The sequence below is a fragment of the Triturus cristatus genome, chromosome 9 (assembly GCF_964204655.1).
Source record: "Triturus cristatus chromosome 9, aTriCri1.1, whole genome shotgun sequence".
Lineage (NCBI taxonomy): Eukaryota > Metazoa > Chordata > Amphibia > Caudata > Salamandridae > Triturus > Triturus cristatus.
In genome coordinates, this window is record NC_140592.1 from 1264296457 (window position 1) to 1264324244 (window position 27788).

Consider the following 27788-nt stretch of genomic DNA (forward strand, 5'->3'; position numbering starts at 1 on the left):
CAGAGCCATTTGGCGGTGCTGGAGGACAAGCTCGTTTATGCGCCCCTCAAGCCGTTTCTGAGGCCTGTAGGGCCTTGATGTCAGTCTCATTAGCTTTCGACCTCTCCGCCGTTTTGCCAAGGTCCGTGCGCAGCAGATTAACCTCAATAGAGATCTTATCTATCTTTGTCTCGAGGTTGGCGCCCAGCGTCTGTATCGCGGCCATGATGGAGGTCAGGGAGGGCTCCGAGTGATCCGAAGCGGGCTCCAGCGTCGCCCCAGACTGCGCCTGTCCGGTGGGCACCGCGTATTTGTCCAGTTTATTGGTTTGCGTGGGTTTTGCCACCTTGGGCATGGTGGACGTTGACTTCTGCGCCGCCACGGTCCGTGCCCCAGCCCAGGCGGCGGCAATCACTTCTCGGGCCTCGTCACCACCTCTTCGTCCCCGAGGCAGTGCCGTTTCTCCGCACTGATGGCCGGTCACGTCACCAAGGCAGAGTCACCGGCATCCGCTCCACACCACCAGCCAGCCGCACCCCGGACCTCCTTCCACCTAAAACAGCGCAGCCCACCTCGTGCGTCCGTTGTAGCAGGGCTCCGTCAGTGCTGGGCGGAAGGCTGTCGGCTCATCTGCGTCCACGCCCCCGGGCAGGCCCCACCGGCTCCCATGCGTGACCGCCACAAGCCGAAGGCGCCACCGGCAGGCCCACCACCTGGGGCTTGTATACCCTCCGTCTATAGTGCACTTGGCCGCTTCGCCCTCCGCCGCGCCACCAACCTCACAGGCGCCTCCACTGTTGACCGGGATCCCACTCGAGCCTGGAGTGTCTACGAACGGGGCTCCTCCCTCAGAGCCCGCCGCGTCGCAGGCCAGCCTCGTCCTTCGGCCTGCAGCGGCCGGGCCAAGATCCGTACGGCCCCTTCACCGGCTTTTGCGCTCCCCCAGGGGCCTCCGCTGCCCCCCGCCAATGGTCCGGCAGCAACGAGGTGCGGCATCAACGCGGGTCTGGCCCACAGGAAAATGCCCGGCTCCGGTCCAGCACACGAGATAGGACGCACGCCCGGGCCTCTGGTAGCGGCCACCCCGGTCCCCGGGCTCCAGCCGCAGACCCGGGTCAGCCGCGGCACACACAGCTGCGGCTGGCTGTCACCCCTGGGCGCCCAAACGTCGCACCAAGCGCCGAGCAGCAGCGCTACACGTCAGGGAGTTGGCGCTTTCATGGTGGTGCGCTCAACCCGGATAAATTGACGGATGTTCGTGGGGACAGCAGCGGTCCTGGCGGAGCTCGGTCCCTAGGCGGCCATCTTCGTCAGCGCCTGGCCATACAGGCGATTTTTAACGAATATTTGTAAAACAGTCAATGGTTTCCTATAGAAGAAAATTGAGTTAGCGGTAGGTATGGTTTGTAATTACTTTTCAGGGTCAGTGCTGGGCACCAAGATCAAGCACTGGGATCTCTCCTAATAGCAGATGAGTATTTTCGATTACGTTACTCGGTTGATTTTAGGTGAATATTTTAAAGTTTAGAAACTCCACACTTAAAAGAAATTTCAAGTGAAACCAGTCAATGTTACCCTATGGAAGAAAAGTGAATTATCGGCTTCTGGTTAAGTACTCGACTGGCAGAGTTAAGGGTCTGGGCATAGACTCAGGGGTCTCCCAGGGTCAGGTAAGTACAGTTGTTACACCCTCAGCGGCACTGGGGCAGCCGGGTGCAGAGTGAGTTAGGCCCAATGTTATCCTATGGAAGGCGGGGGGCCCTTGGTTGGTGGCTGCTGACTAGCAGGCCACGCGGCTGTGGGAACTGGGCTCCTGGTCACTTGCTCAGGGCAAATGGGGAAGTAGGTAGGAGTAGAGGTTGCACAGCCAGGGGCACTAGGGCGGCTGGGTGCATGGTGCTTTTGAGCCGTCGGGCGCTCAATGGATTGCAATGGGGAAGCTCAAGGACGAACAAAGGCTGCAAGCTCGGGGCCGAAGATTCTTCAGGTGCGACCACCACTTCGAGAGGTAAGTTGGGTAGTTGGAGAATAGATAGGTACCCAGGAGTTGGGCACAGGGGGCCGCAGGGCGCCGGGTTCAGGGGTGCCTTTTGGTGTCGGGAAATCTTACCCTCTGTTGATCGCGGTGGGGGGGCCCTGGTTCCGAGGCTGCAGGCGTCGTCAGGAGCGTCGAGGTGGGTGCTTGGGTGCCGGATTCGGGGTCACAGTCGCCGGGGGGGAGTCTCGTGGTCTTTGTCCACTCTAGCACAGGCCAGGCTTGGCGGGTGCAGAGTGTGCAGGGTTCGCGGCTCCTGGTCAATATCATGGCGCTTCCCTGGTCTGATCATAAGGTAGTAAATTTCACTATTATGACCGGGACATCAGCTATTTCCTCAGGTCACAGAGTAGAGAATCGTATGATCAGACTATGGTCTCAGGTGACTGCTGAAAAACTACTCCCTATATTGGCCGGGTCACGTCCTGTCTATACTAATGATAGTTCAGAGGCGGCACTGTACTTCAGGGAGTGGCTGGAGTCGGCGGTGGAAAGGGTAGCCCCTCAGAAGTTACTGGGTACTAGGAGAACTAAACCAAGTGCATCTTGGTACAACTCTGAGCTCAAGTCCTTGAAGGCCACATGTAGAAGGGCGGAGCGGTCGTGGAGAAAGGATTATAGCGTGGAGGGCAAAGCACATTATAATAGCACCCTTGCAGCCTACAAGCATGCGATAGTGGCAGCCAAGAGTGCTTATTTTTCTGCCAAAATCAGGGATGCCGGCAACTCGGCCAAGGAGCTGTTCAGAACTATAACAGTGCTGGCTAAACCTCCCCAGGACAGCAACTATCGACCGGACCAAGAAATGTGCCAAAAGTGGGCAGTATATTTCCAAGAGAAGGTCCAGGTCATATATAATGAGTTCAGCAGCATGTGTTACAGCCTAGGAAAGGGAAAGATAGGGCCGGATTTGGGCACGAGGAACGACACAGGACTCAGTGAGTTTGCCTCAATTACGGTGGAGGAAACTCTGAGGCTGATCCTCTCAACAAACTCAGGATCACCTCTGGATCCTTGTCCCCCATCAGTGGTCCACTTGGCTGCTGACTTGATAGCGGAGGAACTGTCCCAGGTAATTAACATAGCAATGCAATCTGGGCGCTATCCGTCTTGCTGGAAGAGGGCAATAATTAAACCTTTATTAAAAAAAGCGACATTAGACCCTCTCGTCTTAAAAAACTATCGTCCAATCTCTGCCCTGCCCATGGGGGCGAAGATCCTGGAGAAAGAACTAAATCGTGCCCTTACGGCACACTTGGCAGCCCACGATCTGCTTGACTCATCTCAGCACGGTTTCCGTGCCCAGCACTCCACGGAGTCAGCATTGTTGATCGCAGCAGAAAATGTACGGGCGATAGCTGACCGCGGAGGTCGTGCAGTATTGGTGATGTTGGACCTCTCGGCGGCCTTCGATACCGTTAATCACAAGGTGTTGCTTCGAAGGCTTCAGGAGTTTGGGGTCCAGGGAAGGGCATTGGCACTGCTAGCCTCCTTTTTGGATGGCAGAGATAACAGCCTGTCATGGGACGGCCTACAGTCGGACCCGTTCCACCTACCATGTGGTGTGCCACAAGGCTCCTCTTTGTCCCCCACGCTCTTCAACATTTATGTAGCCCCCTTGGCCAAGCTTATTAAGGCTCAGGGCTTTACTGTAATCTCCTACGCTGATGATTCACAGCTTATAGTCTCGGCTGGTGAAGAATCAAATGACACGGCTAACAAGTTTCATAGCTGTATGTCCGTAATCATGAGATGGATGCGAGAAAACTTCCTTAAGATCAACACAGAGAAAACGGAAATAATGGAATTCGGCCCGGGAAGTCCGGTATGGAATAGCTCCTGGTGGCCGGCGGAGGCAGGTGAAAGTCCCTGTCCTGTGCTCAAGGTCAGAAATCTGGGAGTGGTATTCGACAACCAACTTAATTTCTCTGCACATGTCAACAACCTTGCCTCCTCCTGTTTTTACTTAATCAGGATATTGCGGAAGATTTTCCCTTTTATCAATCCAGATCTTCGCAGGAATGTGGTGGTAGCTTTAGTGCTGTCCAAAATGGACTATTGTAACGCAGTACTGCTAGGATTGAATAAGACCTTGCTCAATAGACTGCAGATCCTGCAGAATGCGGCAGCTAGACTCCTGCTGGATGTACCCAGGGACCAGTCTGTTGCCAAGGGAATTGAAGCGCTGCACTGGCTCCCAGTTCAGCAGCGTATAGAGTTCAAGGCGTTATGCCTAGTCCATAAGGCGGTCTTTGGGGGGGGGAGCTTAGGAAGTTCAGAAGCTCTTCAGCCCATATCTCCCGGGGCGGACACTGAGGTCATCTACGCAAAGCTTGCTGAAACTGAATCGTGTCAGAAAAGCCAGATGGGGTGGTAGAGCTTTTTCCTTTCAGGCGGCTTGCCTGTGGAATGAGCTCCCTGGCTTTGTTAAACTTACGGAGAATCACCAAGCTTTCAGAAAACTGATAAAAACACGGCTGTTTGATACGACTAGGGGTTAGTTGGAGCGATCTCTCTCTATGGACTAGCGCCAAGACGCCTCGGCATTCGTTCGCGCTTTATAAGTGATGATCCTATCCTATCCTATCCTATCCTATCCTGGCTGGTGCCAGGGGTCAGTTACTTGTTTTGAGCAGAGCCACTGCTTGTGGGAGTCCCAGATGCTCAGAGTCACAAGGTAGCCAAATCCTCCGGGGTTTGTGAGGTTGCTGGCCACGGGAAATGCCGGAATTTAGCAGGAGCAGGTTCGAGGGTCGACAGGCCGGTAGGGCTGGGGTCCAAGCAGTTGGTGTCTTCCTCTTTTTAGCAGCTGCACGGCATGTCTTCTTTCTTCTTGATCTTATTTGCTGTTTCGGAATCTGGATCTAAGGAAGGAAGGCTCAGGATGCCCCTAGATACTAAATTTAGCAGCGTTACAGGTAGGTAAATGGCAGGGACCACTGGGTCCATGCCCTGGGGTGGGTACACCCCCTATCCTGCCCCTCTCCTGTGGGAGGGGGGCAGTGGCCTAGACCTGATTGGGCAGGGCTTCCTATCTTCAAGATGAAGAGAGCCCGGAGATGTGCTTCACCTCGCCTCCCCCACCTGAGGGGTGGGGCTGGCAGATGCTGGCACACCCCCTGTCCTTCCTTGGGGTTTCCGGCCAGTCTTCCCGCCAGAGTGGGGGTTTAAAACCGGTAGGGGCCAGTTGCTGAGTACAGCAAGTGGCCTGGAGAAGCTCACAAAGGCGGCAAGCCTTTGAAGCTTCCCCTGCCCATCCTGGGGGAGGAGACCTAGCACCTCGCCCACGATGTGCATTGCTGCAGGCCCAGGAGAGCGGACGGCTCTCTACCCAGGGGTCCAGCAACATGTCTGCTGCGTGGCAGCCTAGGCAGCCCCTCAGACCAGACGTGGATTGTAGGTTAGGTTCAGGGGGCATCTCTAAGATGCCCTCTTTCGTGCATTGTACATTAAATCCATCACTGGCATCAGTGCGGGTTTAATGTGCTGAGAAGTTTGATACCAAACTTCCCAGTCTTCAGTGTTGCCATTATGGCGCTGTGGAGTTTGTGTTTGATGATCTCCCAGCACCATATATTCTTAAATGGCAGCACTTGACATACAGTGCCCAGGAATGTACCTCGGCAATGTAGGGGCACAGGGCTCATGCTCCTGTACCCACACCACTGGCATAGGACACCCAGCTAGAGGGGTGGCTGATGTATGCCAGGACAGTGTAGGTTGTGGGCATGGCACACAGTGATGTGTGCCATGTCGACTCTGTTTTGTCCTATACTCAGACACTCAGCCTGCAAGGACAGTGTGTTTGTGTTAGGGTACAGGGCCTCTAAGGCTGGCACAAGAAGTGCTGCAGCCCTTAGAGGCCTTCCCTGGTCACAGGGCCCTGGGTACCTAGGGTACCATTTACCAGGGGCTGACATGTGGCCAGGGTTTGCCAATTTGGATTTTAGGTTTCAGCACAGTTTTTAGGGAAGGAACATAGGCCCTGGGCACCTGATTGGCAGGAGCCCAAGGTACACCCAGTCAAAGTACATTCAGCAAAAAGTGCGGGCATACCATGGAAGAAAGATGGCACTTTCTCACATATACGCTCTTCCATCTCCTCCCACTGGAACCAGTCACAGCAGGAGAAGAGCCTGAGCGATCTGGCTATATGCCAGAGGATAACTTGCCCCTTCAGCCACCACTTGCCCACCACATTTATCTTCTTGATCTCCTGGTCAGGTGGTGCAGCATCACCTGAGTGGAGGCCCCTCTGCAGGTGGTATGGACCACCAGGGAGGTGGCCTTAATGTAGAAAGGGTTGCTGGGTGAGGGTTTGTATTTTTCCTCCACTCAAGGTGTTAGTACCCTTGACTTTAAAGGCTCTTTAAGAGGTCTCTTGGGCAGATATAAGAGTGCCCTTGAGCACAGGTAAGAAGTGCACTGTGTGCTCTGATTTCCAGAGTGTCTCTACAAGAAAGCCCTCTTCTTCTTCCACCATATGAAAGGCCGAGCCCATTGAATGATTTCATGGTAGGACATTGTACCGTCAGGCAGAGATGCCCTGATGGGGTAATGGTCCAAATCTCGGTCACAGGGAGATCCACATTGCAGCTGTTCCATGGGTCATCTGTGGTCACAGCAATTAAAAGGATCAAAGGGAATGCCCGGATCTGAAAAGGTGCAAGGGGATCCCTTAAGAGACTAGTGAAGGCAGGTGGGGTGGTGTGCGTGAGTGTGGTAGTGGAGGAGGTGGTAGAGCTGGAGGAGGTGGTGCTGGAGGCGTAGGTGGAACATAGTGGGAGGTAAGTGTCCCCGTCTCGAAGAACCTTTAGTACTGGTCTTGGAGGGGCTTTGGAAGCAGTTTCTTCCACGAAGGGAGGCCCCCCTCTTGTGAGGCAGCCTCTCTACTGGCTTCAGAAGAAGTGGTTTTGTGGAGCTTTTCCCGGTGATAAAATGAATGAAGTGCATCTGACTGGCGTCCAGCTCTTCTAGAGTCTCTACATGATAGGCTGCTCAGATTCCTCAGATTCGACTGTCGACGGTGCCTTCGGCATGAACAGGATCTTCGATATTAATGACATTTTGGGCATTGGTGCAGGCTTCAATGGTGCCTTTGGCGCTAGCTTTGAGTGTAGGCGAGAGACTCTCCCTCGCCTTGGGCTATGTATAGCTCGATGGCAGAGAAGGGTCGACACCTTTGGGTGAGTCCTTCTTCGGATCTGAAGCCTACTCTTAGTTCTGAACAGAGCCCAAAGGAAGTGAAGGCCCAGGCGGATGCAATTTTTTGTGCATGGTGCTTGATGCCAGACTGCCACGTAAGCTGTGCTCTAGTTCGGCATGAGGACTCTTGTGAGGCTTTGAATGAGTGTTGGAGCAGAGTGTGCTTACGACTCTCAGCATTTTCTTGTTATGAGGGCAGAGGGTCTTGGCAGCCTGCACAACATCCATCTCGTGTTCGGATGCGCTGAAGGAAATGGACTTCGAACTGGGCAGGGGGAAGGGGATGCTGGAGGGGCCGGCGTCGTCTCCACTGGCACTGAAGGGATCGCGCTGTGCGAAAATATCACAGGTCTCGGCAGACGACTGTTGTTTTGATGGTGTGACCATGCATGGCACCTGGGGGCATTTTTTGGATAGTGTCTTATACAATCCACATTCTGCGGCCATGACACACAATTGGATGATTGGGAGGGAAGTGCAGTCCTCAAAGTGCACAGGGCCCTGGTGTATAGAGACTAGATCGCTGAATATCGGTCTTCTGAGGTTATACGACAAAGAAAGTTGTCGATCACGAATGGCTACTTCTAGATAGTCAGTGTTGAAGTTAACTGTATACACGTGAAAAATGTGTGTGATGAGCCGAAACTCGAAGCCCTGTTGGCATACGTCCAAACCCGATGGCAGAAAAAAAAAAATCAACTTGGAGTCAATGCCCAAGCCCATTAAGGGAGGAGTCACAGTACATCTTGTGACTCGAATGTCCTCTTTGAAGAAAAAGAACCTACATATGTCTGAGGTGAATACCAGATGGCAGCGGTATGCAGAGTATGTTTATCTACATCCCCAACATATATTTTCAAGATTTATTTGAAATCAAAATCCTACATTAGTGCATACAATATGAAAAGTAACTATATAAAAACAAGGAAAATAGTGGCAACTATACTTATCTGGAGGGTGAATAATAAAAAGATATTGTAACATTGTGATGCTATCATAAATCTTCTTAATATCAAAATCTCCAATCCCACCTCTCTTCTCAGCTAACTATGCTAAATTTAGCACCAAAAGCGGCCTACATCCAGTTTTATAGATGGTTCACAACTGCATACCTCGTCTGACCAACAGAACCAATGTTCAGCAAAGAAACAACATCTGCTATTCTTGCACAGGCAGACAGATTAGATCGCGGAGTTAAGTCTGGATATACTTTCCCTGTAGCCTTTAGCACCGGAAGGCGATTATAGTTCTGTATGACCCTCGGGCTAGAGCCTTTTAATTTTTTTTTTTTTTTATTATTATTTTTTTAGAGTTTTATATAGCTCTAACTCCACCTGTAGATATCAGGTATCTGAGCGCTTTACATGAGCACCAGTTTTGTTACAGATAGACACATTCATTTTTTCAGTGTGTAAAGTATAAACATGGAGTCATGTGGTTCTACAACTAGAGAGTTTAGCATTTGTGGCCCTTGGGCACCAGAAGTAAACAACAGCACCTACTATGGATACAGTTCAGAAACACAGACTTACTGGAGACCCAAAGTTCCAGACCCAAAGTTCAGGCCCCACAGCCGACTATGCCAAGGTCTGAATTCAATCCATCTTTATCCTTCTGAAGGTGCGGCTCCCAGAAGAAGACAACACTCCAAAGATGGCTTCACCAACTGCACTATCCTTGAGTTATCCTTCAAATACGCTTGTTCTTCTAGTACATTTATCAGTGGATCAGGAGCTGGCGACATACCAAGAAATGGAGAAAGAGGGCCAGCTGGTGAACAGCGAAGAAGCGTGAAGGGCCACACAATACCTGCTCCTCTATGAAGGCATGATCAGTTTCCTGCAGTAGAGACCCCATCAACAGCAGGTCGTCCTGGTGGCAGAGTGATGGCAGGAGATAGGTAGAGGCTGCCAACTGGTTATCTGGTGCAGTCAGGTCAGCAAACAGCTCTTTCATGATAGCACAGACGTCCCCTGCAGGTGAAGAGGAAGGGGTCATTAGATATGTGACAGAGTATGGGCTTCCTATTTCAATCAAAAGGTAGGAGAGCCATAGGGGGCCTTAGTATTCCAGATCTAACTTGAGGGAGCAGACCCTACGTGTCATTTAACACCGTGTTTGGACAAACGTTCTCTTCATGGCTTGGAAAAGCTGTACAGCTTTACCTGGTTTGTTGGCTTGTTTTAACATCCTATCAACTTTTTTCCTTCCTCCTCGGCAGTTGACAACCTGCAAAATTCATTTGAGGCATTCCACATTTACTGTTATGTTTGTTAGAATATTTTTTTGCTGACATCAGGGTCACACAAAGGGATCCCTCAACCGAAGTGGGGGTGGCTTCTGCCGGGCTACTATGTGACTGGTGGTGGTTGCAGCAATATTTTAATCCCATGTGCAGGCAGTCTTACAGGACTGCTGAGGAGAGGATGTCTGCTGAATATCCCTGTTAAAGGTCCATCCAGTCACCCGTTACTGGGTCCTTTGGGACAAGTGAAGGAACTATGCCTGCTTTGTGCCCTTGGACAACATGTACATGGGTGTGCAAGCAGATGGGGTTTCTGCGCGATGGACATGACATGACAGAGAAAACTGCCCTGTCCTTAAAAGCAACGGTGTGAAACCAGTGCAACCAGCAGGGCAGAGAAAGACTTCCAATCCCCTGCCTTGGTTCAGTGTAGGTATCGCCAGCTAAAGCGAAACCTGCTCGTGCCCTTCATCCTGTGCTGATGGCAGTGGCTTCTGTGCCTCTGATCAACAAAACACACAGGCTCATCATGGTGCCTGGACGGTTAAAAGCCCATTCCCTGTTCTAGGATAGGTAAACCCCGCTTGAGTAAAAGTGGACCATTCTGTTTCCTGCATTGTGGCCCACTCGAAGGTGGCAGCTTGAGTCTAAGGTCAGTACACATCAGACCTAGGAGCAGTCAAAGCACGTCTGATTGAGGTCCTGCACCTCAGGATGTTCCTCCACGATTGCTTAAACTGCTTTATGATATAGAAAAGCTGTGTTATCTTGCGCCTTCATCTGAGCTTTTACCTGCCCTTTAACTTATGATAATAAAGAGAGGCTGGGTGAAATTGGAGGGTAATATGTGTCACCTTAATGATCCTTTGACCAGGCCACTAAAGCTTAGGCCGAGATGTCCTGTACCTCAGTAAAAAGGAGACTCGGGCTCCTCAACGTTGCACTCTCTAATAGGGTACAGTTCTGCTAGCCACAAAATTAAAGGGGAGGATCAAATTGCATTTAGAGTATGTTTCCAACAATGTTTTTGGTGAGACCTACATCATCACCAGATACAACCGTGTCCATTCAGAAGGCGTGTGCAGAGGCCAGACCAGGCAGGTGGGATCTGTGAAACATCAAAATGGATCAGGCAGAATGCCGGCTAAAGTGTCAGCCACGGCTGACCCGGGGTTGCTTAATTCCTGTTCCGTGGAGATGCAGCCTCCTGCAGTGAGAAAAAGGCATAATGGCCTGGACTGTGGCCCGAGCAGTGGCCAGACTCTTGCTTGCAAACCATCCATCATCATTTGTTATAAAAGGTATTTATGTCAGTGCAGACTGTGTGTGAGCGTGCATGCTTGGTGTCAGTATTAATGGTCATTCATGGTACACCACCTTCATAGGTCTGCGGGGGCAGCAAAGCCAGCAGCTCATACATTCTCTGACGGTACATCACCGAGGCCATCTTCAGGGGGGTTCCATAGATCTTCTGCAGCAATGGCAGCCTAGAAAGGAAAACAGAGGGAATAACGTGGAGTCACTCCAATGCACCCCAAGAATTGATTCACCTACTGAACTAGCGGCAACTCACTAGACTAGACGGACACCACAGCAAGAAATAGCTTGTCCACCGTTCTCTGTCCAAGTTACTTACCAGTAATCTTTATTACTCAAAGTCCTCGCCTGAGTCATAACGGAGCGAGTTTTTTCCTCAAACATAGAGCTGCCTCATTCTCCAAAACGAATGCTTTCTCGGAAAAAAAGAATTGTTTGCAATCACTCTCATACTAGGACACTTCCCTTCCTTAAAAAGCAGAGGCACTCAGTTAACTTCCTATTTTTTCTTTTCTTCTTTGAACAAAACCTATAAATCTAATGAATAAGTTTAACTGCAGAAAGCTCACTTTTTGAATATCCCCAAGTGATAGGCTGGATCCGGAAACTTTCTGCTGCTCTATAACGTTGCTAGTGGACACTGGTTCCTCCCCAGCACGGGAGGCGCCGCAGGAGTTACTTCACAGGAGCCATGTACCTCCCGCCCCAGCACACAGACATCAGATTCCCATCCTTTTTTACCCCATGAGGTTTCAGGCAGAAACAAGGAAAGAACATTAATCATGATGGAGCAGTGCAACTAGATTGGAACCTTTGTAAAGTGCTGACCTATAGGAATCCTTCAGGATAGGGAGGTGGGCAGGGAGTCCATGAACTACCGGTTTACAGTAATACCATCTGGAGTCACCTCAAGTCATCATCTGGGTGATGGAAGTGGTTGAGCCGCATCTGAGAAGGTCGGGGAACTCCGTGCTCCCATAAATGGAAGACTGGCTGCTCAAAGCCAGTTTGCCTTAGATGGAAATGGAACCCTGCATGCAACTGCATCCCAGCTGTCCGGCTTGGCTTCTCCGTAAACATACCTCCTCTAGAGCCCTCTCAGCGGCTCCTTATCCTAGGTTAGAACTAGACAAGTTCCTTGAGATCATTCCCTCCAATTCAGGATATTATGATTTTTCAGACGGGAACGGAGTTCCAGTCTAGATGGTTTTTCACCTGCCAGGTCTGCTGACTTCTAGCATTGTACTGGTTACGTGCACACACGGCCACATGTGTGCTTTTAAGCGGTGTCAGACGGATGTGGTTTAAATCACAGGGAGAACTGTCTGACACAATCACAATCTCTCAGGACACTGCAGCAGAGCTGAGCTGGCTGTTAGCCGAGAAGTCCCTATCACAGGGGATGTCCATTTACCTTCTGCCAACCGTGGCCACGGTGGTGACGGACCTGTTCACTCTTGGGTGGGATGTGCATATGAAGGATCTGCTGATCAGAGCGACAGTGCTTCACATCAACCTGCTTGAACTGCGTGCAATTAGCTTAGCTCGGAGGGCTTTCCTCCTTTCCCTTCACAGCCAGATCTTGACAGACAATACATCTGCACTGTGGCATCTCAACAAGAAGGAAGGAGCGGGGTCTCAGCTTTTGTTGGGAAGCATTAAGGATTTGGACTTGGGGTCATTGATCATCTCAACAGTTCTCTGTACACGTAGGTGGACTGTCTCAGTCACCCTCATCTTGCCGACCACGAGTGGTGTCTTCACCGGGAGGCAGTCCAGGCCATCTGTGCCCTGTGGGGCACCCCTCAGGTGCATCTTTTTGCTACTCACAAGAAAGCTCATTGACCACAGTTTTGTGTCCTCCAGTACCCACTGATAGGAGCCCTGGTGGATGTGCTTTGGTTGAGATGTTGCACTTCATTATGCGCGCACCCTCCTTTAAGGTGCTTCTATGCAGACAAGCTTCTTCTGAAGATTAAAGCTGCTTTCGTTCCTGAGGCGGTGATGCTTTTCATCTACCTTTAATCCTCCGACCAATCCCAGAAAGGACAAGGAAAGATTACAGTAACGGGAAGCCAGGAAGTCGGTCAGTTACTATACGTACTGCATGAAAGAGATCAGGTTTGATGACCAGGAATTGTCCTTTGTGAGGTATGCAAGCAACAAAATGGACAAAGTAGTCCAGGATAGGACATTAACTTGTGCACTCCATGCATAAAGATGTGCTATGCCCCTGCCAAGAAGGAATGGTCTGAGGGAATCTGCACTTACTCTATCGGAGTGAAGACTTCCACATCAGCGCTGGCCAGAGGGACCCCAGTGGCTGACATGGGCACCTCTTGACACTTCCACCAAATATTTACTTGGCTTCAGAAGTGAAATGGGATGGACATTTTCCATGGTCAGTGTTCCTGGATTTCATTGTCTAACAAATCCTTCAGACCCTAAGCCTAGATTTGGTACCGATTTGGAATCGATTTGAACGGGTTTGGAATCTGCAGGCAGAAGAGAAAGTTACTTACCTTAGGTGACTATCTTTCTGGTGGATACTCTACCGAATACTCTTAACAGACTCCATTCATCTCCCCATTCTGAAGATACAATCTGGCACCTGGTGATATTCCAGGATCCGCATGTACAAATACCCATTAGAATTAAAAGGGGCTACCTTCCTAAAGGAGACTGTTCGATTGAGTAAATAGGCAACGCACCCAGTACAAAAGTATTTCTTCTTCTGATGGTGGTGATGCAAAATAAAAAAAACAGCAGTACCAACTCCTGATCCAAATGTAAATCAGATGCAATTCTGGGTAGAAATAATCAAGCCAAAAAAACACTTTGATTTGATAAAAAAAGGAAAAATTATAAAGTCTAGCGGTTGAAGCAGTGTTATTATGGACTTCAAAGTTACCATCTTAAATCTCTGGCAGAAAATAAACAACCCTTTAGAGACTGAAGACTGGCTAAAAGTCCCCCGAGAACAATTTCTATTTAAGAATATCACAGAGTCACATCCTTGACAGCTTTGCCCATCTGGTACTAGAATTATTACCTCTTTATCCAAACGATCCTGGATAGCCTGAAAGAGTGGGTGTAGATGTAAAGGGGCATATAACACTGGAGTGGACAGGCCAATGGACGGTGTATTGTCTTTGAACTGTAGTTGAAAAGTTGTTTCAACTATTCCAAGCATCCACTTATAGGAGACGCCGATTTCCAGGTGTACAATTGTTTTTTTATAGACAATCCCAACTGTCTGGGTTAGAATCAAGCGATAATCGGGATTGGTTTACTGGCAACTGTTGGGATTATTCTATGCAATAACTGCCCTGACCGTGATCCTTACCTCAAAGAGCCGTCTCTAGAATTTTGCAGCAGATGTTGGACCAAAAACTCTTATGTAAGAACCCTCTACCACGGGCAAGAGGTCAAATGGAGGTTTGTGTTGATTATGTTTCACCAAGACCCAGCTCTCTACGTTCAGGAAATGGTCAGAACGGATCGCCACAGGTGGAATCTACCATCTGCGCTCCAAAATATGATATTAATTAAAAAATCTAAAGGCAGAACCATATTTCAGAACACCCATCTGGGTACAGGCCCCTCAATTATTAAGGGATCACCAATGTATTTTTCAAGAGCAAAAACAATTGGCAAAATAAGCAGAAGAAAAACCTTGGACCGAAACGACCAATACATTCTCAAAGCAGATGGAAAAGACAAATAAGTTATTTATCTTTGGTAACCCGCTTTCTGATGGATACTCTAGCTGCAGACTCCTCACCTTTAGAATATTCCAGAGGAGCCAGATTGGATCCGGAAGTTCTTTTTTTTTGCTTTCTTTTAAACAGCAGTGATCCTTTGCACCACTAGATTGTGTCATGGGACTCAGTGTTGACCTCATTCCACCTCGGAGGTGACAGATAGGAGCCCCAGATATAGGCACCACCCTTGCGCACCAGTTTCTTGGTTCACTCCTTCCGCGCCGTCGAATGCAGAGCGCAAAACAAATGTGAGTACAAGTGTGCAGATCACTCATTTGGGACCTTTTTAGATGGTAAAAAGAGACAACTCTGCAGAGTTGGGAGGTGGGAGGGAAGTGAGAAATCTAAGGTTATGTTGATTAAGAGAAAGCGCATTACTGAAGGTAAGTAACTTGTTCGTCTGACGGATACATCTATCCGCAGATTCCTCACCTTGTAACTGGATACCAAAGCAGTGCTTCATCAATAGAGAGGGCTCACATCAAAGAGTCCTGCAGGACCAAACAGGTGAAACCCTCTTCCCATTGGACATGGCTGTCAAGGCAGTAGTGCTTTGTGGATGTGTGCACGGATGCATACGTTGCAGTTTGGCAGATGTCAAGAGCAGCAACTGAGTGCCAATGCAGTGGTAGCAGCCTTAGTCATGATGGAATAGCTCCATCAAAACTAGGGATAGGAGAGAGAGCCCCTGAAAGGCACAGGAGTCCCATGCTCCACTCTAGCCTGAATGCATCTCCTAGAGAGAGCGTTCTTTTAAACTGCAATAGGCGAAGTTTTGACAATGTGTTCTCGACAGCAGCGAAAAGATCTAGACTGGGTTCTCCCTACTGTCTAAAGAAGTCATGTTCCACCTCAAGATGCACCTGTCATTCGTGATCTGCCAGGCATCGGCAGCGGAGCTTGTAAAGAACTGGTGGCTCACGTTCAGTGGCGTGCTTCAGCTAACATCAGAGGTGCAGCGCCTCTTGGTACAGGACTCCACTCCACCCTGCTTGTTGCAGTACCACATGGCAGTGGTGTTGACCATGCGAACATGCACCAGCCTTCCTTTGATGGACAGAAGGAAGGACTTCAATTCCAGGTGGACGACCCTAAACTCCAACAGATGTGTGGAGCTAGGTTTCCACCGAGCACCAGAGTACTCTGAGCTCCACCTCTCCCACTGAACCTGCCCAGCACAACAGAGAAGCATCAGTAACCACAGTCAACCTTGGGTGGGGGAGACAAAGGGGTCTGCCGCTGATCAGGTTGTGGTCTGGAAGCCACTCGTGCAGACTTCTCTGAAACATGGATGACATCCGACAGGTTTCCTTAATGCAGAGCACACTTAAACTTCAGATCCCATTAGAGAGTCCATAAATGTCATCTGGCGAAGAAGGTAAGCAAGATTTGAGGCAAACATCCTCAGAGCCGCTCTCACCAAGATCCAGGCAGAGGCTGAAATATCAAGACCACAGCCCAAATGTCCTAGACTTGTTGTGATGAAGAAAAAGGTCTGAACTGTACAGTGTTCAGAACGGCTCCTAAAAAAAGGGAAGCCTCAGCGAAGAAGTCAGGTGTGACTCTGGCTTGTTTCATCAGAACCTAAACAGTATCAGTATGTTTGCTATCATCTGGGCGTGGTTTACAAACGGTGAGCCAGTATTCACCAACCAGTAGTCTAGGAGGGTAAAACTGGTATCCCAAACTTTCAAAGTTGAGCGGCAACCACCACAATTTCTTTCAAGAACACCCATGTGCCCTGGTCATGCCAAAGGGGAGCATAGCAAAATAAAAATGCTCCTGGTCGACTCTGAACAGTAGGTAACGTCTGTGGAATTCTATGAAGGGCACAAGGAGGATTGCATGTTACAGATCCAAGGCAACCGTCCAGTCCCCCAGATCCAGGGCCGGTGTGAGCATCCACTGTAAGGCATCGCTGTAAGGCATTCAGAGGTGGCGAAGATCCAAACTAGGACTACGGCCCCCCATCTTTCTTAGGCATGAGGAGACAGCGGACCCTACTTCCAAGGACAGCACTCTCTTGATGGCCACTTTAGACGGTATTGCCTGCACCACTTACTGCAAGATGGATAGGTGCTCCGCCAAAAGCTGCTCTGGTGTGGGAGGAAGTTGAGGTGGGTCGGAAAGGATTGGCAGGGCACAGCCCTTCTGGATGATGTGGAGTACCCATCCGGTCTCCCACTAGGTGGCTGTGCACCATTAAGCAAAAGCAGCTTAGAGGCTGATGCCATGGGGCAGAGGATTGGGAGGAACGGTGATCCTGGTGACCTACCCAATGCCTGCTTGAACCCCGTTTCTAGTTGTGAGAAAGTGCCCTCTTTCTGCGAGGTTGCCCACACTTTTTGCTGAATTGCTGATGTGCTTTGACGGAGTGTGCCCTGTGTTCCTGCTAACCAGGTACAGAGGGCATATGTTCTGTCCCTAAATCTGCATTGAAGCGTAATCCCAATTGGCATCTCTGGCCACAGGTCAGTCCCTTGTAAATGGTAACAAAGGGGCCAAGGGCACTGTGACCAGAGAAGGCCTCTAAGGGCTGCAGCACCCATTGTGTCATCTTTAGAGGTCCTGTACCACTACACTCACACACTGCCTTCGCAGGCTGCGTGTTTTGGTGCGGAACAAAGTGAAGAGTCGACATGGCACACATCCCTGTGTGCCATGCCTACAACCCACTGCCCTGGCATAGATCAGTCACCCCTCTAGCTGGGTGCACTATACCAGTGGTGAGGGTACAGGTGCATGAGCCCTGTACCCCTACAGTGTCCAAGTCCATTCTTAGACATTATAAGTGCAGTGCTCCCATTAAGAGTATATGGTGATGGGAGGTTGTCATTACAAACTCCACAGCACCATAAAGGCTATACTGAAAACTGAGAAGTTTGGTATCAAACGTCTCAGCACATTAAACCCACACTGATGCCAGTGTGGGATTTAATGAAAAATGCACACAGAGAGCATCTTAGAGATGCCCCCAGAAATCTAACCTACCACTAGTGTCCAGGATGAGTGGCTGCTTTCAGCTGCCACCACCAGACATTTTTCTTCACCCCTGGGTCGAGAGCCTGCTGCTCTCGGGGGCCTGAAACAATGCACATCCTGGGACGAGGTGCCAAGCCTCCTCCCCCCAGGATGGGCAGGGTTCACGAAGGAGAAGCTTCAAAGGCATGCCGCCTTTGTGAGCCTCTCCAGACCATTTACTGCTTTCAGCAGCTGGTCCCCACTGGTTCTGGCCCACACCTTGGGCAGGAGAACCGGCGGGAAAAACAAGTGAGGGAGAGAGGTGTGCCCACCTCTGCCACCTCCACCCCTTAGGTGGGAGAGGCAAGGTATAGCACAACTCTCAGGCCACGCCATCTTGAAGATGGGGGGACTCAGCAAACCAGGGACAGGCGCATGCCCCCTCCCACTAGAGGGTGGCATAATAGGTGGTGTACCCACCCCAGGTAAGGGAACCATTGGTCCCTGCCTTTTACCTATCAGTAACACCCCTAAATCTAGTATTTAGGGGCACCCCTGAACCTTGCTTCCTCAGACAATAAGAAACTACAAGAAGAAGACGAAGGACCGAACAGCTGTGCAGCAGCTAACAAGAGGAAGACGCCCACTGACTTGTCCCAAGCCCTACCGGCCTGTCTCCACCTCGAACCTGCTCCTGTGAAATTCCGGTGTGTCCTGCAGCCAGCACCCTCGAAAACCCCGAAGGACCTGCCTGCCTTCATCCACAAAGACTGTGTCTCCCGTGAACACCAGATTTGTTCATCTGCAGCCTCTGGCCATGAGCGGAAACCACGAATCCGCACCACTCTGCACCAGCCATCCACGGTCCGAGCTCGAGGGGGCAAACACCACGAGGAGGTCTCCCCGGCGATCCGGACCCGAGATACGGCAACCCCTGACCTGCCTTAAGACTCCAGCCCACGCCTGCAGTCTAAATCCAGAAGGCCCCCCTAACCGCGACCAGTAACTGGTAAGAAGATCCGACCCCAAAGGGCACCCCTGCACCCGACACCCCACTGCCTTGTGTGCCCTAACCGACGGTGCCTAACCAACCCCTAACTTCCCAACTTACCTCTTGAAGTGGTGGTCACACCCAGAAAACCTTTGTCCCCAAGCCTGCAATGTGTTTACAAACCAGAGGTTCTCCGTTGGAAACAACAGGGCATCTCACGTCGAAAAAGCACCCTGCACCCGGCCGCCCTAGTGCCGCTGAGGGTGCGTCTTTGGTGCTACATTGTTTTCCCATTGCCCTGAGCTAAAGTCCAGGAGCTTTGCTTACACACACAAGTGGCCTGCTAGTCAGCAGCAACCAACCGGAGGGCCCCTATTCCCCTTTGGATAACATTGGGCCTCAGCCCTCTGCACCCGGCCGCCCTAGTGCCACTGAGGGTGTAACAAGAGTGCATCCTTGACCCCGGGGGACCCCTGTGTCTACCCCCAGAACCTCAACTCCCACTACCAAATACTTACCTCAAAACCGATAACACTATTTTCCTCCATAAGATAAGATTGAATGTTTTTCTGTGAAAAGTTTCTAAGTGTGGAGTTTGAAAACCTAAAGAAATTCTTTAAAATTGCATAATCTAACAAAAACGATTTTACATACCTGTTTTCAGGAAATGTCCCAGAGTAGTATCTAGATATACTACTCTGTGTAAGCCTAATCTCAAAGGTTACGTACCTGCTATTTTACTAAAAAGCCTATTCAAGTCTATGTACTGCATTTACGAAGTATTGCATTTCTCTGCATCCATACGGTAAATCAAACCAAAGCGCATATACAGTTATCATTGCATTACTACCGTAAGGTATTTATTGCTTACTTGTGCCAGGCTTGCTTGGTTCTAGAAAATAAAATAACTAGAAAAATATTTTTATACAAAAACAATTGCTCTGAAGTTCAGTCTTTGATTGTGTGAATTCATTTGCTGATTGTGTACAACAAATGCTTAACACTGTCCTCTGATAAAGGCTTACTGCTCGACCACACTACCACAAATAGAGAGTGAGGTGCTATCTAACTTTTACCTCTGCCTACCTTTGGGGTTCTACTGGACTCTGTGCGCACTATACCTCACTTTGGTATAGTATATACAGAGCCAGCCTTCAAAACTAGCCCACTGAGACAAACTATTAGTCCAGAAAATAATCAAGCTTATGGTGATGTTTTTCAAGCTGTTCTAGAACTTCTGCAGGACTCTGCTTTTTGAAAAAAACAATAGCTCTTCTGTGTGAAGTGTAAGCGCTCTCCTGTGTAAAGCAAGAGGTGGTTCTCTGTTGTCTAAGGAGTAGATTGGCTCAATACTTTGTAAGGTGCAGAATGTCTTACTGCTGTGTACAGCATGAGTTAGCTCTGCTGTGTTAAATTCTCTAGGTCGCAGTTCATGTGGCTGTTGTGTTTCATCGTCTGTTGCTGTGGGGTGATGCTGGTTCCTCCGCACGCTATATAATTAATTTTTGAGACACAGTTAAGAAACCGTGAGTCGAGAGATCACGATCTCCTGTTTGAAAGCGCTACTACAAAATCTGACTGAGTCAGAATATTAATTCGGTATGGATTGAATAGGATTTTTTAAATAATTATATGGTGCATATGAGACAGCTAGCACTCAGCCTAATATTTGTCCACATGTTTTGATCCTGTAGTGACAGCTCCGCTATATTTATATAAGCAGTGAGAATTCCAGCTCCACGAAAGTGACTATTCGTGTTGAGTCTTTAGATGCAAGAACTACTGTCCTGAAAATGGTCTGACGGACTGACGCCATTCAAGACCGAAACGTCGACTTCATCATCTATTTTCACAATTTTCAATATACTCAATTGATTATTAGTCTCATCAGGAGATATGCAATTGCTTTTTCCATGGGACTATATGTCTTTTCATGAAATGTAGGACAAATTTAAGACTTCCTCATTCATGATTTATTGCTGAACTTACTGTTCATTTGTACTCCTTTTTTTAACTTGATTTATACATATAAAATAATTCTAGATACTTCATACAAGATATTCCCGTGTTTGTGCTTTTTTTTATATATTCATCAATTCTTCCGATTTAATCGATTGACATTGTGGTGGCTGTTCTAAGTAGACTCACCCTTAGAGAAACTCCTTGACTAATAATAGGATATTTTATCTGAAACAAAATCCCTTGTAGGAACCTTAACCTGTTGTATTTCAAGGCATCTTTCTCATTATGTGGCTTTGATGTCATTCTACGTGTACAGGCCTATGGATAAATGTACATAGACGTACTGTTAGAGTGCTAAACGCTTACCCTACCAGGGCCCTCATTACAAGGTTGTGTCTTTGTGGTGCAGGGATACTGGACGGTCTGGACATCAGATTCCACTTGGAATCGCTGCACCAAACATTTTCTCCTCGGAATGGGTATTAACAAAACCCACTAAGATAGCAGGTGGTTTTGCGTGTGGTTTTTCCGTATTCACCGATATATTCCAACTGCTCCGAGCCTGCGAAAATGTCACTGGGAAGTGAGTTGCGCATTGGTGGGAGGACGGGGGGTCAGAGCATATTTGAGTCGGTTCACTCAGAGCGGTCTCTTCCATGGTGCTTCACTGATGGGCAGGGGCCAGAAAGAGCTTCTGTCTGCAGCCAGGCCCCACCTCTGTAGAGGTTTCATCGGGTGCAGACCCACAACTGTTGACACTGTGGCAAATGTTTCAAGGTCCAGAAACACTGTCGCTGGGGACACCTGGTTACTAGTTACCATACCAGGTGAGCTATTACATTATTTAATGCGGTGCAGCGGGCATGATGCTGCCAGGAGCTGTGTTCAATGTGTTCTGAGTGAGACACTGCAGAATGCTCATGCAAAGAAAGCAGAATTGGTTCATAGTTTCCCTCTGGAAAGACATTCAATGCCTTCTTTGCATCCCTCCAAGCAAGGACAAAAGAGGCCAACAGTCGACATAAACGAGGGACATGCAGACAGGCCACATAACCTCATGACCCAGAACTTACTGTGTTAGTAGATCAATGGCAGAGGGCAGGGGAGGTAACAGTTTCTGGAGCACATTGTCATCAAGAAGATCTCCACAGTGGAGCAGGAAGCTTCTGATCGCTGAAAACAAATGGAAAACAGTTTAGAAGAGCAGCAAGGGAGTAGGAGGGTTAAACTTTGGGGCAGCGTTCCAAGTGAAGAGAACTGAGAGATTGATGCAAAGCACAAGTTAATCCCACGGAAAGCCTCAAACACGCACAGTAAATTGTACTGACGATAGTTCTGGCTTGCGACACCTTATTTTAACCTAGAAACCATTTACAGATCCAGATGCTTCAACAAGTCTCGTTTTAGCAAATAAAGCAGCCAAATAAAACAAAACCCTCCCACCACAGGTAATTATTAACATTAACTACACCTAAGTTTACGAATCCCCGTATTTAAGAAAATCTCATCCTGTTTTGTTTTTTTTAACTCCCCGTGCTGTCTATCTGCTCTGCTCTTGCCCTGGAACTCATGAAGTTCACTGTGGAGAGTCACTTTAAAGAAGAACAATTTTCTGTATTTTTCCACTTTCAAAAATAAATACAGACAGGGAAACTACTTGTTTTCTGTCTGTATTAATCTGTAAAAATCAGTAAAAAGGGAAATCTGGGAGCCTTTGTCTTAATATTTCCTCTAACCATCCACTATGGCTCATCTTAGACCTCTCTTGCCAACTGAGAAGGGACTGGGGGGAGGGGGGTCACTCTCAAGGGTCCCTATGACTCTCTTTGCGCAGGACTGTCTCTTCCACTTCTGCCTCAGCTGCCTCAAACCCACAGAAAGGGGACCCCTCTCCAGTCTAACCCAGAGAAAGATCTTTCACTACTTGCTGACTTCCCCCCCAAACCCAAAAAAAGGTGGTCCCTTACCCCCGGCTCATCTCCTACCGGCCCATGAGAGGGATGGACCGTCACCGCTCCCTCGTCTACCTAACACAGGGAAAGGAGATCCTTCAGTACTGACTGAGCCTCATCTTTTAGGAGTGATTTTACATATCCTCATTTAAGTCGTTAGTCAGACCAAGAGGATCGTATGCAACAGACACACCAATAAAGAATGAACCCCAACAAGGAGAGTCATTCCCAACACTCACCACAGAGCGCTCCAGCACGCCCTTCCAGCGTCACCTGCCAGGTAAAGGAGTCTCCGCGGCTCCTCTCGGTCTCCAGGTCCTTGGCCGACTGTGGAAAGACGCAGCGCCAAAGAAGCAGCACCCTCCCGAGATGGTGTTGAACCACAGGAGAGCCTGTAACATTGCATGGAAGTGGAGTCTGTCAGTTATTAACTGGACAATCACAGAGCAGAAGCTTCACAGTATTCAGACAAGAGTCTTCAACAATAAACCTGAACTTCAGCAATCACAGCTGGTTCCAGGCACCGACACCGGATCACTGGCAGCTTCTGGCAGCCAAATGTCGAAGGACTGAAGAACCTGTGGGCCTTCTACCAAATGGCACAGGGCTGGTCCCTGAGATGCACAGTGAACAAATGCATTTTGGAACGAACTGAACACGGACCAACTGCCAGAAATTAAGATGAATTCAAACATTTTAATCGATCACATTTTGCCTTTCCCAAACACAAGCAGAGCAGGTTGAAAGTGGGTCAATTTCTCAATGAAAAGTTGTTTAAACCAACCACAGATGAAGCCAACTACTAGAGCAATGGTCAGTTAAATGCCCAAGCGCAGCTATCAGATCCATGGTTCGCAGCGTGGACGTCCCTTCCGTGGAACCTGGCCGGTCCTCCATCTGTGGTATCCAAACTGTCAACGACATCAGCGTGTTCCAGACCTCCAAATCACACGTGTGTGCCAAGAGCATCAATCGGCTGGGCCCAAGGACTTCAACCAGCCAGATCTCAATGTGAAAGGGCTTGAAGCACAGAAGCATCAACCCTCAGGGTTCCGAGCAATCCAAGAGCTTGTATCTTAACACCAAATGTCTGACCGCCCCCAGCATGAAAGGTCTATGCTCCCTGAGTGCAAGATGGATGGCACCCAGAGTGCCAGCCAATCAGTTCCCAGGTCGCCAACAGCCTCGTACAACCAACCAATGTCAGCTGATGTGACCGGGGGTCACCAGACAGGGCCAGAAGGATTTAACAGCCAACCCCAGATCAGGAGCCAGTCAGGGCCACCAGTGTCAGGAACTTGGAGCCTCAGATGTCAACCACCAAAAGCCTAATGGAAAGGAGTCAGAATCCTATAGTCGCAGTCAACCAATCAAGGCCCTTTAGTTGCAAGAGAATGGTGGCCCTGGAGCCCCAAAGGGCCGGGTGGCCCTGGAGCCCCAAAGGGCTGGGGGGCCCTAGAGCCCCAAAGGGCCGGGGGGCCCTAGAGCCCCAAAGGGCCGGGGGGCCCTAGCGCCCCAAAGGACTAGGGGCCCTGTGTCTTCAAACACCACCTCCCACACCCGTTATGAGCCATACTATCATCTATCCAGTCACAAGGTACCAGCCATCCAGGGCCAAGAGCATCAAGCACCTCAGATAAGGGCAGGCTAGCAAGGAAGACAGATCTGCAGTTGGGCACTATAGATCTAAAATCGGTTAGGGTTACAGCATGGATGTAAAGTATAAATCATCAGAGCTAGTTGCTGCCTCCCCTGGCTTGCCCTTTGGTACCAATGGCACGGCATGCGCTACCCCTGAGATCAGGGATCAAAGGCAGTGACAGAAACAAAAAGTAAACAGGGCTGCGAGTGCCCACTTTATTTTTGTAGTGTCTACCCGTGCCCTTTCCTTTGCCCCACAGACACAAAGAGGACGAGCTTAATGGGTTAGTGTGGGACAAAGAATCACGACTCCGACACTGTTGGGGTCAAAAGGCGCATGATGCTCCTTTGCTCCTGCTGCCATTTTGAGGAGTTAACCACCCATGGGCCAGAGAACGACACTTCATTCTCACAGGGTTTGAAAAGGGCTGCTATCAAGCCAGTCCCTTCCCATGCACTTGTATGATGATCTAACGCAGCAAATGAAAACTTCAATTTATGCAAGAAAGCCAGGCCTTGCTAAAGTTTCAGATTCTACATTTACAGAGCAGATATTAACTCTGAAGTCACTTACCCAATGTCATGAGAGCAGATATGAGGAGCCACCCAGCCTGCGTCCGTTGTATGGATATACGATTATTTTGAGACGCACTCCGCAATAAATCTTCTGCTAACGCCAAGACCTCCTGTTAGAAAATATCAGAATACTGCATTAACTGTCAACAAATCCCAGTTTTGCATATTTCAAGGTATGGGAGGACTAGGTTGTCCAGTGTTTCTTCTTGTGCCACATTATTTTAATGTATGTTTCACCCTCTTCTCTTACAAGGATCTCTTGTATGGAAGGCAATCTCTCGCCAAGCCCTGTAGTCGACGTAAGCATATAATGCAGATGAAAGTAGAACAAGATGGCACACACCTTCTTATTGCTGTACGGGGCTTCTAAGCACAGGAACTACCCCTGCGTGTCACATTTTTATTGTAGTGTGGTCTCCACACGGCGGAGCGCGTACAATGATCTAGCCTGGAAGCTACGGTCAGTGAGTGAGTGAGAAGGGCTTCAGGCAAATACTGCCAATCCTCTGGCTCAAGACCTGTGAGCAGGGAATCCAAACACCCAGGCAAAAGGCTAACAACCCCCCCTTCATATAGTAGAGAAGGAGCAACGCCCACACACTCCGGGATTTTAATCAAGATGGTTGCAATCTGTTCTGCGACTGTGTTTACTTGCAAAGCTAAGGGTAAGTGTGTGCATGTAGGTGGATGATTCTTTGAGAAGGACGCAAACTCAAATGTGACATTTATACCTTTTGATCTGACCGAGGAATTTAAGGTGTGTTATGAGATCAAAGAAAATAATTTGAAAATATTTATTGTGCAGATGTTATCAGTGTGGTTTGATGTATGTTATATTGAGAACCAAAATCAAAAAAGCATATGAAATACAATTATGGACAACAAGAGACAGGTTTGGAAGGCAGTGAGGCATACAAAGAATGGTCATATTTGGAAGGAAAGATAGCATTTGTAATTGTATTGTGAATGGATAGGTTTTCCCCCAAACATAAGCTAGAGAGAGGTTCTCTTCTTTGGAGAACTAAAGGATTTACTTATTTAACTGTATTATGCATACAGCACCAATTAACTGCCTCTAGGCGCACAAGGGGGAATAGAACAGTCAAGCACAGAAGTAACAAACGTGTACACAGAAAGAGTCAACAGAAGCACAGCAGTTCACATTTCATGCATGAGAACTTTCCAAAATATTAAAGATGTTGTTAGATCTGCATAGTATGAGGTACATTAGAGAAATATATTTTATGTTATCTAGAGTTCTGCAGTAATGCTAGAGTTGGAAAAAATGTGCAATGTTTGAAGCATTCCATGTGTAATGTTTGATGCTATACTTTAATGCAACGCGCCACACAGCATGCGAAGCGACACACCCACACAGCAGGCAGGTTGCGTTCCTTCTACAGAATCTGTAGCCAGGAGACTCTTAGTCAGGTCAAGGGCACAGAGGAGTAACTTTTATATGCATGTTGGTCTGGTGGCAGATAGAACGATCGAATACTTGAGCAGATCTGCTTAGTGTACCCTTAGACAGCATATATTTCTTAGGCCAGTCAGTTTGTCTATTCTATGACATGCACACATGGAAAAATTCAGAGTAAGCTAAGTTTAGCACCAGACAAATCTCTTGGTGTTCCAGCCACTTCCAGAGACGCAATGCCTCCAGGCACGGGGTTTGCCCAGTTTGTTGAAGTACCACACAGCGGTGGTGTGGTCTGTGAGCACTTCTTCCAGCCTCCCTCGGATGGATGGTAGGAAGTGTAGGAAACGGTGTTTTTATTGCAGTTAAACCCCCAATTTGTGCCTTCTTTGTAGTTGCTAGATGCTGAATTTCGACTCCGCACCGAGGCCTGCTAACCAGACCTCCGTGCCAGTGCTCCTTCCCTAAACCAAGGTTAAGTCTACTTCCTCGACAATAGTAAATGGTACCTAGGGCAGGGTTACTAAAAAGGGTCCATAAGGGCTGCAGCATATTTTATGCTGTCATAAGGAACCCACTTACAAATTCAGCACAACTCCCATTGCAGGCTGCATGATATGGTGCAAAGCATGAGTGAAAACATGACACGACACACTCCTGTGTGTCATGCCAAAGTCACTACATCTACTATTTGCAAGTCACCCCTAGAGCAGGCCAATGAGCCCCAAGGCAGGGTGCATTACATTTTATGTGAGGACATATCTGCATGAGCAGATATGCCCCTGTGATGTCTGGTTCCATCACTAGATATTGCAAGTGAGCAGGAAAGCCATCTTAATATATGTACTGGGCACTGGTCAAAGCAAGTTACCCAGCTACATAATGGCTTCACTGAAACTTACGGTATTTGGTATACACCTCTTCATCCAGGAACAGTGGTAAATCAGTATATTTAGCCAGGAAGATTCAAAGGCCTCTGCCGCCTTTGATATGCGACCCAAGGCCTCCCCAGACAGAGGAGATGCTACTCCCTTGCACAGGCAGAAAAATGTGCTATGCAAGAGGCATGTTGCACTGCCAGGCAGGACAGACCTCTAGAGTAAACAGCCTGAAGTGAATACCAAATTAAAAATTCCACAATCTTGTGTGTGGTGGAATTAGGAATTCTGGAACAGGGTGATGCCGACTGCACGAAGGAAGTGTTCATCTAGGGGGTGTAGTAACCCCAGGTGTAAGTAGCCCATTGCCAAATACCGTTCCTCTCCTTAACGCCCATAAATTGAGTATTTAAGGGACCCCGATAATAGGACTTCAGATTTTGACAGACAAAAAAGGAGGAGTGGACACAGAAGACTGCTAACCAGAGAACCGTGGAGCATGACTGACTTGGAGCCAACCCTGCCAGCTGCACCTGACCCTCATGCAGCAACCGACTTGTCCTGCCGCTATGTAGACTCCAAGAGACTCTGAGGGCTACAAGTGCTTCGCCAACTGCCTCAAACTTCCTTGGAGTAGAGGTGGTACTCATCTGCAGTCGCAGACACCAAAGAAGCAACACCCGGTACACTGACCCGCCGCCTACAGGGGCTATAAAAAAGCAGCCACCCAGGAAGAGGTAGTTGTGCTCCTACAGGTCAGATCCATCCTCCCTACAAGTGTAGGAAAGCCAGGACAGACCTGCACTTCGAGGGACTCCAGGGACAGCGAGACCCCCACCGAGAGTGGCCCAGCAGTCCTGTTGTC

At 48.9% G+C, this 27788-nt stretch overlaps 1 protein-coding gene across 5 annotated transcripts in view; it reads right to left on the reverse strand.

The window, feature by feature from the left end:
* The window catches only part of HEATR5A (HEAT repeat containing 5A), a 399007-nt gene that overhangs the window by 235743 nt on the left and 135476 nt on the right, over positions 1-27788 (reverse strand). For all 5 annotated transcript variants that reach the window (XM_085627402.1, XM_085627405.1, XM_085627403.1 and 2 more), the window contains 5 exons: positions 24627-24738; positions 22651-22803; positions 21533-21632; positions 10842-10951; positions 9029-9192 (listed from right to left, as the gene is read on the reverse strand). In XM_085627402.1, coding sequence (XP_085483528.1) covers positions 9029-9192; positions 10842-10951; positions 21533-21632; positions 22651-22803; positions 24627-24738 — 639 coding nt within the window. The remainder of the gene's footprint in view (positions 1-9028; positions 9193-10841; positions 10952-21532; positions 21633-22650; positions 22804-24626; positions 24739-27788) is intronic.